Source organism: Lutjanus erythropterus, chromosome 3 (assembly GCF_056507025.1).
Source record: "Lutjanus erythropterus isolate fLutEry1 chromosome 3, fLutEry1.hap2, whole genome shotgun sequence".
NCBI lineage: Eukaryota > Metazoa > Chordata > Actinopteri > Lutjaniformes > Lutjanidae > Lutjanus > Lutjanus erythropterus.
This window is the reverse complement of record NC_139319.1, coordinates 15,134,138-15,151,831: the sequence shown is the minus strand read 5'-3', so window position 1 is coordinate 15,151,831 and position 17,694 is coordinate 15,134,138. Positions and strand designations below refer to the sequence as shown.

General features: G+C 39.8%; 1 protein-coding gene across 1 annotated transcript in view; it reads left to right on the top strand.

The window, feature by feature from the left end:
- hhip (hedgehog interacting protein) overlaps positions 1-16,846 on the top strand; it is a 45,870-nt gene extending 29,024 nt beyond the window's left edge. Inside the window, exons 10-13 of the mRNA XM_084715147.1 lie at positions 154-299; positions 2,697-2,778; positions 13,077-13,225; positions 14,393-16,846. Coding sequence (XP_084571273.1) covers positions 154-299; positions 2,697-2,778; positions 13,077-13,225; positions 14,393-14,589 — 574 coding nt within the window. The 3' untranslated portion in view covers positions 14,590-16,846. The remainder of the gene's footprint in view (positions 1-153; positions 300-2,696; positions 2,779-13,076; positions 13,226-14,392) is intronic.
- The last annotated feature ends 848 nt before the right edge of the window (positions 16,847-17,694 follow it).

The window sequence follows — 17,694 nt, the reverse complement described above, 5'->3', positions numbered from 1 at the left end:
TCAATGAACCATGTTACAAGAATTGAAAGCTGTTTCCAGATCTCAACTGTAATTTTGCCTAATACGGCTGAAAATTCTACAGTCTACATGAGATCATCTAAGAACATGATGGCTGCAGTAATTCACCTACTCTGTGTGTTTTATTTGTCTCAGTAACCTGCGGATCCTTCAGAAGTCGACATTGTCAACATCAGGAAGTGGTGAACAGTGGCTGGAGAAAACTCTCTGTCTGGGCTCAGCTGGCTCATGTGGCTCTATGCTTGTGGGGCACATCTTGGGTTTTGGAGAAGATGAACTAGGTTAGTAGAACAATGATAAGAAAGCTACACTCCGATGCAGATTCTCTGTCTTATCAGATTTTAAATCTAGCTCTCTTTTCCCTCTTTCTTTCGTTTCTTCCTCTATCTGCCTGAGTGACAGCTACGTGTTAACATATTTTCTGAAATCATTTTTGGGTTTTACAACATGAGCCCTTGTAGGCTTGTTGGCTTCAACTGATGTATATCAAAGCTATGGAAAAATAATGGCCCAGAGTCATTTTGTTGTTTATTCATTAATTAATGGTACATACATTCTCCACAGGGATGCCAATGTCCCCAGCTGACATTTCTCTCTTTCATATACTGTAGAGTGCTCAGTTTTAAAGCTGTAGTAAATTTGAAGCTAGATGAGATGCAGAAATCTCCAAAATGTCGAAGGTTTTTGATACCAAATCACAGCATGAACTTTTCTACGATGCTGATCAAGGTCTCTGTGTTTTAATGTGGCATTTTTGGGGATTTGACGATTTTTATCCATTCTTAGTTAGGTCAAAAATCGTTAAATTTTGCATCAAATTAATTTCTTACATTGATCAAGAAAATACAAATTTTATTGCATTTTTATGATTAGAAAAACTTGATATACAGTGCTGAGCTGCATCTCAAATTAATACCCACCTCTCAGATGATGTATTTAACTTCAATGTGGCTATCTTCACCTCAAGATCCCTGCCCCCCCCCCCCAAAAAAAAATGGGGAGGAAAAGAGTGGAAGACTTTATACCGACACACTGTAATATGTAAAAACTCAACTGAAACACTGGGAAACTGCAACATATAGCAAGGAGTAACACTGAAAACTACAGGGAAACTAACACCCTTCATACTCTACTTTTGTGGCACATTCCCAACAGGATATTAAATAGTGTGCACTTCCTTCTGGATTAATTGTCATTTCCATAAGATAGCAGTGATACTCTCAAGACTCTCTTATGAGCTTCGTATTAGACCACCTACAGGGCGGTGTTTTGCATGGGTTGAGAGACGTGTTACTGTTAACCTGGGGGGACTGCAGTCTAAAGATAAGGTCGGGTGAGCTGAGGTGAGCAGACTAATATGATACAGAACATTTTCACCAGCTGGACCCCCACCACATACTCACACAGAATTATTAGCTGTCAGCTCTGGTGTTTCTGATTAAAATGAAGACATGATGTGGATCACTTACACAGCCATCAGAAATGTTTGATCACAGCTCTTGCCAGGTCTTGAATGTTATTATTTGACGAGGTATTTAAAGATTCCTGCATTTGATCATGATTTGCAAGTGGTGCAAGAATCATGGATGGGGGTGGGCTTGTGTCCCAAAGTATGGGCCCCCACAGACACATGTTTACAATTTGTCCCCTTATGGAATTTTCTTGCGAGCTTGTTCCTCATTAAATTATCCGCCTGGTTCCCAGTCATGAGTATCCAATTGTCCCATTAAACTCTTTCTTAAAGTCCTTTGGCAAGTGCAGCAATGCAGAAGCTTTAGCTACACTCATTGTCCTCATGTCTTCTACTTTTGTCCTCTTGTGTTCGCTTGTGTCTTCTCCTCATTTTGGCACAGCCATTGCATGGATGAGAAAAAAGTTAATGATTGGGACATGTGCTGAACATTAAAAGGATAGCATGGATAATTTTAAGTTGGGTTGTATGAGGTACTTATTAATGGTCAATGTATTAAATACAGTAGAAACACCCCTAGATTGTAGAAGCAGAGATTGGCACCAGCATGGAAGCTAAGCCATGTACAGCTGTGGACTGGGTCAGCAACAAAATGTGTTTTAGCCACTTAAAAAAGGATCCATCTAAAAAAAAAAAAAATCTATCAGTTTAAGTGTACGCTATATTTACAATATTTTCACCGCTTTTCTTTGCCATCAGACAGCCACTGTAAAAGCCAAATATCATTCTCAAAAAAAAAAAAAAAACATAGGTGGAATCAGTAATTTAATCTTGCAGAAAATGTAGTTGCTGGACTACCGCTGCCTCCATTATTATTATTGTGTGACTAAACTTTGAAAATACAGAAGTTACAGAAAAACACAAACTAATTAACAGATGAAGAAAAGTGGAAAAACTCCTGTGTTTTGCAAGGTAAAATTACTGCTTTTGCCTGTGGAGTTTGGTTGCTTTGGAGAGAGCAATATTTAGCTTATATAACTATTGTCTCTTATCAATGACAATTATTATATTGCTCAGTTTCCATGCTGGCACTCCTCTCTGCTTCTCCAAACTCAGGGTGTGCTAACCCACATTTGCTGTAGGTAATGCACTGACTGTTGATAGGTACCTCATACAACCCTCAAATAATCCAAATTGTCACTTTAAAAGTATGACTGTAATAATACATGCTGACAGCACATTTCATGTGACTGTTCCTCTTTTGCAGGTGAAGTCTACATACTGGCGAGCAGTAAAAGCATGGCACAGTCACACAGCGGGAAACTCTACAAGCTGGTAGACCCTAAAAGGTACAATCATGAAGTGCATTTTCTTTTTCCTTTGTTTGGTTTTGTTTTTTCATTTGGAAAGGGTTTAAGTAAAGCCATATTATTTCAGCCATCGTATGTTTGTAGACTGTGACGGTATACAGTTGGGTCTCAGGTCTCGGTTCAGTAAGTAAGTGATCCCAGTACTTGCACATGCCTTCTAATGAGACTCCAGCAAAGTAGCCCATCATCCCTAATTCCATGCTGGTTTTTATTTTGTTTAAAGATGATCCCACATACAAGATCCAACACTCATGCAACTGACTCTCATGAAACCATTAGTTAACCACATTACACTGCAGTGACGTCTTTTCTTGCTCATTCACCTCCTCATGTCCTCACTGCTAATACATGTTCCCTCCACCCACAGTTAAAGTTCCAGTGTGTGAGATTTACAGGGATATATTTGTAAAATATGGCAGAAATGTAATATTCATAAGTATGCACCTCCATGTTTTTACAGTAGCCCAGAATGGACAAACCAAACACTGGACACTATGCAGCCTTTTGCTTTTTGCATGAGTTTCACGCTCACCATAGGTTCTCATACATGTACAGGGGAGAGTTAGACAAGGAATTCGCAGTTTACAAGCTCACTGCTAGATGCCATTAACAGCTTGTTTCCACACGGCGCAGGTGCGTGGCATTATGGCTGCAGCCACCAGAGCTGATCACACCCGTTCTACATAACTGGACTGTGATTCCACCAGAAGTGCCACAGTGTGGTCAAAAGCAGTGCTCCACTCTGCTCTGTGGAGAATAAGCACCAAGTCAAATTTTGACTGATGCTTGGTCAAGCTGCACAGAGCAGATCAAATCTGGTCAGTTTGCAAAAATAAAAGACCCCATGCAGGCTCACAATCATAAACAGAGGAAAAAGAAACAAATTAACTATGCAGACTACTTATCCATGTTAGAGGCACAGAAAGCAAGGAAAAAATGACCAAATCAACTAAGTCTGAGCAATTCAACATAATAAGGCTGGTAAAACGCTCTGCTTATGAAATGCTGCTGGTGGGGTATAAAGCCGTGTGGAGGACGGATCAAAACCATGGTGCAGATGCAACATGCTCAGTGGAATCAAGGAGTAAATCGCGCACACTGGTCCTTTAACATAACTGCTGTGACCACAACTTTTGTGTCACATGACCACCTGCCTTGGCCCAAACAGATCCTGGGAATAATTGGAGGAAAAGCACAGCATTTCAAAATATTAGTGTAACATACTGCTGACAGCAGTACTGACTAGCTGACCATGTTCACCTTAGTAACTGCTGCCTGCTGGTCATTCTCAGAGCATTTGACAGCAGGGTTTATTCTGCTGAGAGTGAGGAAAACACAAAGGCACCTGTTGTCCGCTACACAGACTTCTACATATTTTATGTAAGCACATGTAGAAACACACACACATTCATGCATATGATTCAGTGCACATTTTATTCATCATTATGTGGATAGAGCTCAACAACACTCAGCACACACTCATCAACTTACTTTGAGTGGTTCAGTCCAGTCTGTTTCCATGCAGTCTGCTTAATGCTTAATTAGTTGATGTTAAACAACTGAGACGTGTGGGGAACATACACGTGAGAATGCAACTTCGTAATTCAAATGTGTGTGTCTATGTGTGTGTGTGTAAGTCTTTGTCACTGTGTCATAATTCTTACCATATGCATCACAGTATTAGAAATCATTCCAGTAGTGATGGATCTATAAACTATTTGCAACGCCAAGTACATGTGAAAAACATTTGTCATTCAAGACAAGAAAATATGCAGACAGGGCATAAATTCATCCCACATGATACAGCAGGGATGTATAAGCATTCTGATGTATCACCCTGGCAGTAAGGAAATCACTGCAAACATAAGCAAACTTTGTAATTCAAACCAATTGCATATGAAGTTTCATGCTGAACTCCATCTTTTTACCTTTTGTCATGTCAGCCCTCGTGCAGGGAATTGAGAGAGTGAGATCCTTCAGGGTTACACCCATTTGTTCAAGTCAACAAGTCAACAACAATCAACTTTTCAGGGTTCATGCAGGTGCTGGAAGTCCTGGAAAACACTTGTGGTGTTTTCAAGGTTTGAAAGGTGCTTGAATTTTTGATAAAGTAATTGAAACTACTTGAAACTGTAATTGCATTATTTTCATAATAAGTCTGTATCTGACTGAATAGTTTGCTTTTTAGTAGAGCTGTAACGATTGGTTGATTAATCAGTTAGTTGTTAACAAATAATTAACCGTCAACTATTTTATAATCAATTTTTTTTCAAGAAGGAATGTACAAATTCTCTGATTTGTGCTTTTAAAATGGGAATATTTTCTGATTACTTTACTTCCTCTGTGACACAAAGCAAGACATTTGAGGACATCACCTTGCATTTTGAGAAACACGGATCAACATATTTACCATTTTTGTGATATTTTAGAGACTAAACAACTAATTGATAAAATGATTGATCGGAGATTAATCAGAAATAAAAATAACTTAGTTAGAGCCCTACTTTTTCTTTTCGTTTAAGAAATAAAACAAGTCATATATTGGCTCATCCTGGTTATGCAGGATGCCAAGTCTGCTCACAGAGAGGTGACAGATTTTGAAACATAAAACTTTGTTGTGTTTCATAATTTTATTTGTTTATAGCACAATAACATCTAATTTAATGCAATGAAGAATTTAAATAATCATTTTGTATATAAATATATAGTTTACCACAGCTGTAAGTTGCTGGAAAAGCTTGAAAATTCTTGAAAAGTGCTTGAATTTAACTTAACGTGTAGGAACCCTGAACTTTGAATGTACTGAATGTACAAAAAAAGTCCCAAACGAATAATATTTCTCTAGGCAAGGTCAGGTTTGATTAAGAGAGGCAGATAAAGTAAGAGAAGCAGACTCCGAGAGAGAGAATTTGCATGCCTCAGAATCACAATAGAAACATATCCGCAGCTGATTATTCCTGGGTGACGACAGCGCCACCCAGGCATTAGCGCAATTAATTATACCACAGATGTTTCAAAGAGGCCCTGGTGGCTTGCTCCGTATTTATGTTTTCTGGCATGGCCACTGGACGCATTTCTCCCAAAGAACAATTCTTTCCACCGTCAAGTGGACTTGTTTAGTCTGCGCGGACCCTGTGGTGTTGGAGACTTGACTCCTAATACTCTCTGGCTTCGTTATTATGATCTTGTTACAGGGAGGATGGAGAGGGGGTGACGGGGGGAGTAAATGGGGTAGCTAACGTGTCTGACCTCAGCGCGTTATCAAGTCTGGTGGTCCTCCCCTTTTTTTTCTTTTCCATACTGCAAGGAGGACATCTGGACCCTAAAGCCCTCACATAAGGAGGTTTGTTTTAGAGTATGGTGGTTTTTGTGGTCCAGTATAGCATCTAGTGCTGTGTTTTGATCAACTGTGTGTGTTTGGGAACATAGAGGGGGGAAAAGAGGAACTGTTAGGGAGAGCGGTAAAGGCTTACAGGGAAACATCAGCCATAAAATCCCTCAGCAGTGTTTGTGTAAACATGTCCTGGCCAGATGACTTCATTTCTAGGTATTTGTTTGTCAGTTGGAGTACCCCTCCAATAATAAATAGGCCACCATGCATTTTGAAACATGCTGAATGTGTGTGGTGTGAGGGTGTATGTGAGTGAGAAAGACAGACAGAGGGCAAGACGGGGCTTGTGTGCGGTATAGCAGCCGGATAGAAATATTTTTAATCATGTATATATCTGTCTCTATATGGTGACCAATTGAAAGCTTTTAAAGCTATAATATGTAACATTTCTGCATTGAAATGTCTAAAAGCTCTAAAGATATGTTCTATATTTTGTTGAGTTGTGTACTTAAATTAACCTAAATGCTTCCAGTAATGTTCAAACCTAGAGAAATACAGATTTTACTCAAGATAATAGTGCATTTCATACTAGCCTTTAGCTGCTATAACCTGGGATACGTCAGAGAGTGAGGAACATGATTTCGGTCTGAGTCATGTCAAATGGAGTTTCATCATCAGTTGTTGTTTAACAGTGAAGTTACTCCCATGATCCCACGCTAAGTTACATACCATCAAACAATGTTACTGTTTTGAGATCTCTTGCAGCAGAACTTGTTTGTGCATTTAAATGGATCATTGAGATTCTCTTTACCATATATCACAAGAACAGGCAGCCATGCACATATATAAATGAGTTACTTTGTGGAAAGGTGCTATACAAATAAACTGGATAAAATACAAGACAAAAAGGAGTTAAAGACAAGACATAAAAGAAACAAAACACATAAATAGGGTTTTAAAAGAGTAAAATATATAATGTCATGTTTAAATGAGACAAATTATAACAGTGAAGGTGTTGTATCTTTGTTGATTATCTTTTTGTGTTTTTCAACAATCTTACTTCCCATAGAGTGCTGCAGGAATGATGGATTTTTGTGGGCCATCCTGGAAGTTAGCATCGCTTATGTTACTTACACGTTTTGTTCAGCATGATAATACAGTGTTTCCACAAGGACATTTGTTTTTTTCAGTCCTGGTGATACACGCCTCAAACTGCAGGTGGTCTGCAATTTACATTTTGCATTCAAATTTTTTTTCTTCAGACAAGTGATCACAAGGAGAGGGTGATGTAATAAGCTGCATAAACCAAGTAATCTATGACCTTTGCAAAACAGCAGATCAAACACAAATCATTCATTTCCAAATGAATTAATATTCAGTGTTATTTTTGGCATTAAAAATAAAAATGGGTGGCCTGGGTGGGACTTCCATTGGCCTGGTGGCCTACCAGGCCTGTAAAATTAAAGAGAAACACTGTAATCTTCACAAAGGAACACCACTTTTAGGATATTTGACAAAATGTGCAAATGCTAAGATTAAGCACACCATGGTCGTATGACTTCAACAGCAGCACCACAAAGTGACTAGTGTTTGTTTGGTATGGTGACGTTTAATGTCTGTGGGAACCTATGTAGTGTCTTTTAGCTATTTGTTAGCATCCGCCATTTATAAGACACGTAAAAAAATCAAAATTCACAAGTGAGGTATATCGTATGGCATAGTAAAACATGAAAATCTCTTATTTTTGTGTTAACCACAGATTTTATTTCAGGCACCTCACCAAAAAAGACAAGGCGACAAGGGAACTGGAAGTGCAAAAAATTAGTTATTTTGCATGTTATAAGACTCATTCCTGCACCACTCCATTAGTCTTCAACACACAATTCACTTGTGGTTTACTCTGCACATACACAAGAACTCTAGGCAGGTATTCCAGGGCAAGTTTGGCTACTGCTCCATCCCACTGAGTCTACATTTGATAACATAATTATTTATACAGTGAGAGCATTATATTTATGCCAGGAACAAATAATGCTTGAAAGACGTTTTTTTTCTTTTTAGAAACATACTAACAAACAAAGATATTATAATTCAGCACAAAACAGGGTTTTGTTTCAGCCCCTCTGTGTATATATAATACGCCATGGGAGTCGTATAGTAAAGTTGCATGTTTATTATATCATAATTCAAAAGGCACATGCAGTTGGACAGAAGCAGTCTTACTCTTACAGTTGGTTGTTGGCAGCAGCTTAATTGAAACATATAGAGCCAGACCTCCTGCTGATTCCTGGTGTAAAATGCAATTTGCCTCTCTGTTTGTTACAGCCCCTCACCACAGAGAAGAAGGGAAAGCAGTATTATGGAGGACTTTTCACACATTCAGGTTTTGTCAGCTGCGGGCTTGACTGATTGAATTACAGCGAGCAGAGACCTTAAAAAGACACAGTGAACTTCGAATAGGGTCCTGGGACCTCCTTTATGAACTGCATTAGCCATAGAAGTCACAAATCACCGCATGTACAGGCAAAGGGGACTGTGGGTGCTCGTTTGTGGATATATTTATCTGTATGTGTGCCTCTCTTGTGTTTTGTGTGTACAGATATAAACTGTGTGGGTGGTGGGTACACGCGAACATGCACATCTGTGAGGCTGTGTGAGCGTGTGGTACGCTAGCTCCCAGCACGCTGCAGAAAAAAAGCCCTTTTCTTTATTTTCCTATCCCTCCTAAATCTTCCTACATCTCTGCTGTGGTCCTCCCCTTGACAAAGCTGCTTGCCAGTCGCACTGAATAGCCCTGGCTCCTACAATACACAGTAAATTTCTTGCACAATTAAAACAAGGAATGAAGCTACAAAAGAAGCCCCCAAACAATGGAGTCGGATGACAAAACAGCAAAAGAGACCACACTGGGCCGTTTGATTAAGCCATTGTTAGGGCGCACAATGTACACCACTCCACAGCCCTTTTCTCACATATACCTCGTGTCAATCAAACAGGCCCTGCGAGCCAACAAGCTAAACACACACACATACACACACACACATACACACACTGACAAACATAATAATCAAACAGATCAGGGACAAATCTGAGGCAGAGCATCCATACTGCACTGATGGTGCAGACCTGAATGGATGTCAGTGTTAAGATATGTTAATGTTCAGGACATAAGGGAGAGCAGTTTTTTAGCACAAAATGACAGTCCAAGCCTTCCTCTCCGCCTTATCTTTGCAGTAGCTAGCCTTTCCACTCTATTTTTAACTGAATTATGACGTGATCTGAGTTTCATGCAGCTTCATCTTCATCACCATCTCCCTCTGTCTCCGTGTAACTACCTCATGTGTGAGCACTGTCACCCTTCTCCCACTCCCTGGCTCTCACACATACACCACCCCTCCCAAAGTTGATAAATTCCCACAGTGGCTGTTGACCCAGCTGCCTTTGTCAAGTGGCGCTACCAGCAGGTGCTGTTTTCACAGCCACCCTGGCAGTCGTACAGACTGTTTAGTAGCACTGCTGACCCCTGCCTGCTATTAACAGTGTTAGCTACAGACCCCCCCAATCCTCCAGGGACTCTTACTCTTTCTCCCTCTCCCTCTCTTTCTGTTTGCTTCCCTCCTTCGCTCTTTTTTAACTACATGCAGCCTGCAACAACAAAAGCCAGCGCGGATGGAGTCTGGAGTTGGGTGCTGATGGGAGCATGGGAATCAACCCCCTCCTGCCCTCCATCCTCCAAATTTAAAGCACACACACACACACACACAGTTGCAGTATTGTCACCGTGCGCTGCCATCAGTCAGTGTGTCTGTCAGAACATTTGCAACACATTTTTCAAACGAGGAAGTAAACACTCCCACAGTCAAATAAATACAATTATCTTCACAGATCAGTTACAGTCATTTATCCACCAACTGACAGATTTTTAGTTAAAGCTGAAATGTGTTTATTCTCACACACTCAATCCTGTGCAATAAATAACATAAATGTAATATTTACCCAACTAGTGAAGGTCAGAACAGGTGAGCTCAACAAACCTGATCAACATTTACCCACAGTGAAATACTGAGAGGAACCAGTTCTCTCCAAACCAACAAAACTCAGTATAGCGAAATCAGTAATTTTACCTGGCAGAACACAGGAGTTGCTGGTCTACCAGTGCCTCAATCAGTTAGTTTATCTGTGTTAATGTGTGACTTTAGTTTATCCAAACAAACCTTTTAAAACACAGAAGTCATACAACAACCTAACCAATCAAGGCAGCGGTAGACCAGCCGCTCCCATGTTCTGGAAGGTAAAATGACTTATTTCACCAATGGAGTTTTGTTGCTGTATTTGATTTATATAACTAGCAGTTTCCCATCAGAAACATTATCAGAAAAGTCTGATGACAATGTAAAGCAGTGAAAATACTTTAAATATAGCACAGACTTAAGCTGATATTGATTTTTTAGGTGTCCAAAATACGTTTTGCTGCTGACTCTGTCCGCAGCAGTAGACTGCTTAGCTTCCTATACTGAGACTCCTGCTGTTTCCATAAAATGGGGGCGTGTCAACTGGCATCTGCTGTCGCTAATACACTGACCATTAATAAGTACCTGATACAACCTCACTGCAGATAATCTGAATTATCCCTTTAATACGCACATTTATCACCCTGGTTGCAGGTCCTAAATTCCATCTAGTTTTGGTTTCTGCAGCTGATTGACCATTTGCTCTCCAGCCATGATTGATGAGGTCTGTTCTCTCATGGACTAAGCATTACATGCGCACACACTGACCTCACTACTGTTTTTCATACCAGCATCAGTCCACAGGAGTCTAGTTACCATGCCTGTGTGTAAAAGTGTGAGTGTGTGTCCTTCAGTGTCCAGCAAATTGTGTTGCCTCAGTAGCTTTTTACCTCAGTCCAGCAGAACTGTTGACACATCTATATTTCTCCCTCTTTCACAAACGCACACACAGACAAATGTGTGTGTGTGTGTGTGTGTGTGTGTGTGTGTGTGTGTGTGTGTCTGTGTGTGTGTCTGTGTGTCTGTGTGTGTGTGGGCTAGTGGGCAACAGGCGCTAGCAGACGCTTCACATTTAAACTTGATTACGCACTCACTGTATTATTTCCAGATTTGTAGAGCGTGATATGAAATAATTCTGTTGCAGCTCATTTGCTGATGTGCGTGTCTGGATGTTTGTCTTAATATGGAATGATCACAATATGCTTCTTTGGTGTTCAGACTTCACGCATATGGTGTGGAGATGTTTGTGTTTGTGTGTGTCTGCATTTTTCCAAATCATGTTTATATCTGCGGGAGCACTTGTTCTTCAAGTAGGGGGAAAACATGAGTCAAAACAATTAAAGCACCTCATTTGACACAGGTATTGCCCCAGCTGTACGGTTAAAATCCTTCTTAGACAGTGGATTCACAGATGATTTACTATATTTGACAACATCCAGAAAAATGGCAGTACATCAGTGAAAATCATCTGAAATCATAGACACAACATATGATGGCAGATTAGTTTTGTTGTACCAGCTTTACAGTAAATAAATGGCTACAGCCATCACGATACATCAAAATAATAAATCATAGTATAGTATTACTGTGTACTTCAGCCAATAAGAGTTGGACAAGTGTGTTGTTTTCTGTCCAGTCTCTGCTTTCTGTTTGTTCTGTTAGCAGGATATTTTTAAAAAGTTATGAATGGATTTTGCACGAAGCTCTGTGGAAACTGTGATCTGGCAAATAAGAACTGATGTGTGTTGGTGGGTGTGACTTCTCACTGCAAGGCTCCAACTTCTAAACAGACTGATTTAATGTAGTGCGCATAAAAGCAGGCATAAGGAAAAAGGAAACCATCCATTACTATTCCAATCAAACAACCTGTGGCCCAGCCCTGCTAATTTCTGCACTTGGCACAGCAGCTGAGCACAGAACAAATACAGAGCTGATTAGCTGTGTAGTGTGACTGGCCAAAATTCTAAAAAGTAAGTAGAGTTTAAACATATCTCATCTCATGGCATGAAATCATCCAAACACTGAGTTACACCATAACTGCACACCTTTAAACCACTTTTGCTTGCCTTTATGGAACTCAATACAACCCTGTTTGCAACTTTAATTATTTCCAGTACAGTTATGATTATCTCCACAGTAAAAGTACACAGCCGATCACACACACTACTGGACCCATCAGCCCAGTATTTTTTGTCTACATTTATGGCTGTATGCTCATGGACCTCTCATGGTTGCAGTGGTTCCCAAGTTTTTGAAAGACCAATTTTATTGGCTGCTCTGTTTTATGCTGACTGCTTTAGCCTCCATCGTGGCTCAAAAAGTGACATCCATAGAAAAGAGTATCTGCAGATAAATTCCATACCCAATATGTTATGATCCATAAAATATTGGCAAGATACGAGATGAATAAATCTGTTTTGTTTGCTTTTGGCCATCTTTGAGCGTTCAAAGCGTTCCACAAGTCAACTGTAACTTGCTTAAATTTGAACTGATTTTCATGAAATTTAGTTTGTTATAAGTTTGTTAGTTTGTTATAATATAAGTATAAAATATTTTCATTTTTAGTATTCACTCCCTTGGAAAGATAAACTGGAAAGATAAACACCATTATTTTGGGTCGCAATTGGAGTTGAGAAGTACTGATTTATATACTGTATCTCAACATGATATACAACCACCGCTATTGGAAATCGTGTCAGTAGAACTGTCATACAAAGTCCTAAAGATTCAAATTTTACTGCCTAAATAGCTTCAGTTGTGAGATTGATATTGTGTCACAATTATGGAGTATCATTCCTTTATCATAAGTGACCTTATTGGAAGACTTTAAGTGATAATACTAAATTAATGTCCTACTTTCTATACTTCGTTAGCCTGCCGTGTGATGCTTGTGTCCCCCACATATTAACTTTCCCTCCTTCTAACAACTGTTGCAGGCCCCCTGCCCCTAAGGAGTGCCAGCGTCAGGTGGAGCCTCCAGAGCTGCTGATGACAGCTTGTTCCAGACACTGTAAGAATGGACACTGCACTCCTACTGGCAAGTGCTGCTGCAGCCCCGGCTGGGAGGGACCCTTCTGCCGAGTTGGTGAGTGCCTTTCAGTTGATTTGCATGAGTTTTGTAATGCACATGCACAGTAGGTCTGCCATACTTTTTCATATAAATTATCAGAAACATTTTTGATATTTTGTGACCTATAAAGTAACTTAAGTGTTTTTCAACCAGGACCCTGTTGTCCCAGGTTTTGTATGTAAATGACAAATGGGAACAACAACATCAAAATACATCCACTAATGCGGCTTTTACATTGGCACTTTTGGCCACACCAGGTCATTCTGTGCCAGACTAATTTGCATTTCCATTACCACTTATAACACACTGAGCTGTGCCAAGTTGCACACATGATGGACCATCTGGTGAAAACCCAACATTTCCTAATTTTGCTGCAAAGCAAAATAACAACTTTTATTGTGAAGGATTTCTAGGAAATGATAATCATTTATCCACCGTTTTACAGTTGCTTGATGCAAGGCAAGCACCTATCAATGAAAAGACACACCTTCAAGCAGGTAGTCCTGTTGTAATCACTGCTGTGCTGGACTGACACACCAAATCAAACTTGAGTCAAGCCAGGCCAGCAGGTATATAAAAAATGGGTACAAAAGTGCTTGCTTTTTACCACTGACAGGCTCAAATTGTTATTCTAAATGTCTGACAACTTCATGAAAAGAATCCCTGCAGAGATAACTTTTTGTTAAGGATTGAGATACCTTACATTTAACCAAAAAACAGACGATTTATTGCTCTTGCAAAGCCACCAGACTCCATTTACAGAAACAGAAATTTTATCATCGTAAAACACACAACTCACCAAAACGATCTTGGTTTGTCTTACCACTGTTCCAACAATCACCAACTCTGGTTTGGACCTTTTAATTTACCAGATGTGAAAATGTCAGGAGAAGAGGGAGAGGGAGGTCGGACATCAGAGAAACAGCGGGGAGAAACAGCGTGTACAGCCAGATTATTTTCATATCTAACGTGGCTGACAACTGCAGTGGTCTCACACTGGACCAATTTCAAAAATTGTTGTCCCATTAGTCACTTAGACACAAAAAATGTGGGAAAATAGGGTCCTGGTTGAAAAATAACAAAGTTACTCCTTAAATTCTGAATGAACAGCTTGTGTTTCTTATCATCTTTTCTTACTTTATTTTTGACCTCACTGTTTTCTTCTACTCTCTGTGGCTGTAGCCAAATGTGAACCAGCCTGCCGCAACGGAGGAGTGTGTATGGAGCCCAACAAGTGCCTGTGTAAGAGCGGCTACTCTGGGTCCCAGTGTGAGAAGAGCGAGGGGGACATGCCCAACGACCAGGAGAAAGACGGCATACTGGACCACATCATCGACATGACCTCGTACCTCCTGGACCTGACCAGCTATATCGTATAGGGGCGCGCAGAGGGGGGCTTCTCCCCGCTGTCATCCTCACATTGACACGAATCTACCTACCACCACCAGCAGACTCTAACGAGGTGTCCTTAATATGGCCTCTTAATCTCCCTCACACCCACGCAGGCATGTACACACACATATACACACACTCAAAGATACACACAGGATCCCCGTCAGACTGCTTTTCATCCTCATCACCGAACTCTTCCTCTTTTGCCTATAAGCTACTTGCTCTTGAGCACCAGGCCTGGCATCCAAGCCGTGTTCACTGACCTGCAGACCGCAGCGAGATGATTGACAAGCATGGCCAAGTTATGGAAGTTCCACTAAGGCATATTTCCTCGCACGCAGCTGACTCCACAGGAACAGGACCATTTTAACTCAAGACTTTGAGGGGCTATCTGTCGCCTTACTCCAGACCCCTCAAATAATGGAGTTTGAGGCATTTCAACGGAGACAGTTGATTGTTCAGGGGCTCAAAATTGTTAAGAGTGGTGTGGCTCACGGTCCATTCAAAACCCAGTAAAAACAAATGTCTACATACACAGACTTTGAAGGAACACTCTGCACCTCAACGAGAATCACATAGAGCCTGCAGTGCTTTGTGCTATACTATTCTAAAGGCACTAATACAAGAGAGATGAACCATGTTGTCTCACTTATGATGTTGTATTTAGTTTGTGGGCACATTGTCATAAAAAGCTATAACAGTATACAAGTATGTATACTTTGTTTTGCAACACTCACTTGCTACCAATGTACAGAATGGATCCACAACAGAGGACTGTTACCTACGACTGAGTGAGAATATTTTGTCAAAGCCAGTTTCATACAATCTGAATGGAGTTATTGGCTCCCATGCACTGTATTCATTTTTTGTTTCATTCACTTTATTATTCAGAATGAATTTGTCATTAAATAAAAGCGCAATGAGAGTAGTTTCACATTCAAACATACAGTACACGCCACACCATCACAGGTATGGTCGACTCCTTTCATTGCGTCACACACTGAACCTGAACTCAAAACTACAAAGGGAAGAGATAGCGCGGTGATGTATATTTCCAATAGAGCTTACCTAAGTACTACTTAGCATTGCAAAAAAACTATAGCATTACTATTGTTATCATAGAGGAGGGTTTATTTTTTTAAGCGTAATAATATATGGGAGAGAATGGTGTTTATAGAAAGCAGTTTTACACTAAGCTTGTCAGTTCATGTCATTTCATGTTCTTGTACTTATACATATGCAGCTTTTTCCTCTGTTAAGAAAGACACGTGAGGTGCGTTAAAGTAATGCATGTCTGTGCCTGCATAGAGTAATTTGGAGCAGTTGGCGGAGTCCATTTTATCCTTTTTTTTCCCCATGACATGTGGTTTCATTACCACTGTCAGAAATGTGTCTCCGTTGTGAGATGATCAAAGATCCCGTCGGGCCACCAAGTCACTGTGGAAGCAGTTCACAGTCAGAGGCAGATCTTATCTGTGGAGAGCAGACTTAACTTTAACCTAAGGATCTGTCTAATGGAGATAAGATTGAATGTTACATGCTAATGAGCTTCTGACTCCTACATGCAGTCAGAACTCAGTTAAACACAGACTGGGATTTTCTGGAGCCACATGAATGTGTTTTGTGTTTTCAGATGCCAGACTGAAGTTCAAACAGATGCAGCGCATACAGTATACACGCATGCCCATATTCTCTTAAAACAATACATTATTAAGAACTCCACATTTCATCTTAAAGCATTTAAGTTCAGTAAAATGAATGCTGACAGAGCCATCAGTCATTGCGTTTAACAGTTCTGAAGGCAAACGGTTGCAGTTTTGCTCTCTCCCCATCTTTTATTTTGAAAAACAGCATTTCCAAGTATCATGGTTAATTGAGGTTCAGTGTCCATAAAATATGTATTTGTTCTTCATCTCCCGCCTCGCTTGTGTTTGCTGAAATAAATCAACTCTACCTGGTCAAAATGGAATTCATGCTGTAAAATGGAAAATTATAATTTTTTTTTAGCACTTAATGTGAAAGTTGCATTGTAGCTGCTGAGACGGCGTGGTGTGAATAGAATAACCATTTTCATTATTTAAGTAGTTACACAAATAAAATAATTATTTAAGTTCTCTATGTTGTTTTTACCATTGTACTGTATGTGACAATTTTTTATTCCTGTATTGTAAATAAAACTAGGGATAACTTTGTTTCTCTACAGAAATATCAATATGTCTATTAAAATTTATAGCATGTCTGAAATATTTGCCTCTCCTCTGTTTTTGGTATTTAGTAAAGCTGTAGAACATGGTACAGCTTTAAATATCTTAATATTCTAATAATTAATGAGGAAACGTTGTTTTGTAGTTTACTTCTACTCAAATTATTGGGAAAGTAGAAATGTTATTCGAAAAAAATCTCAGTTTAAACCTGCCAATATTCAATCATTATTCATGTATTACTGCAAATTTCAGGTGTTCAATCTAATTTTTTTTTAAGTACTTTAAGCACCTGTCCATGTTGGCTTGACAAGCTGCATTTGGTGAGGAAGCTCGTGTGATATGATTCAACCATGTGGTGAGACTCCAAAGTAAAGCATGAGCTTTCATTTTCAACTTTTAGATTGACATTAATGAGAAGTCCTTAAAGGAACAGTTCACCAGTTCGAAAATTGCTTTCTCTGTTTGTTAAGTATAAGGTCCCAGCCAGGAGATGGAGGAGTTTGGCCTGGGATTTTTTCTTTGGATTTTCTGATGCTTAGACATTCTGTTCAGCAGGATAATCTTGTAAAGTGAACACAACTTGTCAAATCTCTTAAGCTTGTGTTTACCACAGACATTATTTCAGGCATATAACCAGAAACCAACTCAAAAACAACACAGACTTTGAGACGAGGGAACTGGAGGTGCTAATATGTTCACTCACTTCTGTGTTTTAGGACTCGTTCCTGCAGCACTCTATAGTCCAGCGTGTTACAACCCATGCATGGCAACTTGTCAGTTTTACACTTGGGATTTGTACTAATAATAGTACATTATATAATATAACCTGTTACTGTTACTGTTACCTGCTTTATAGGTGCTGGTAGGTGGATTTTATTTACCTATGGA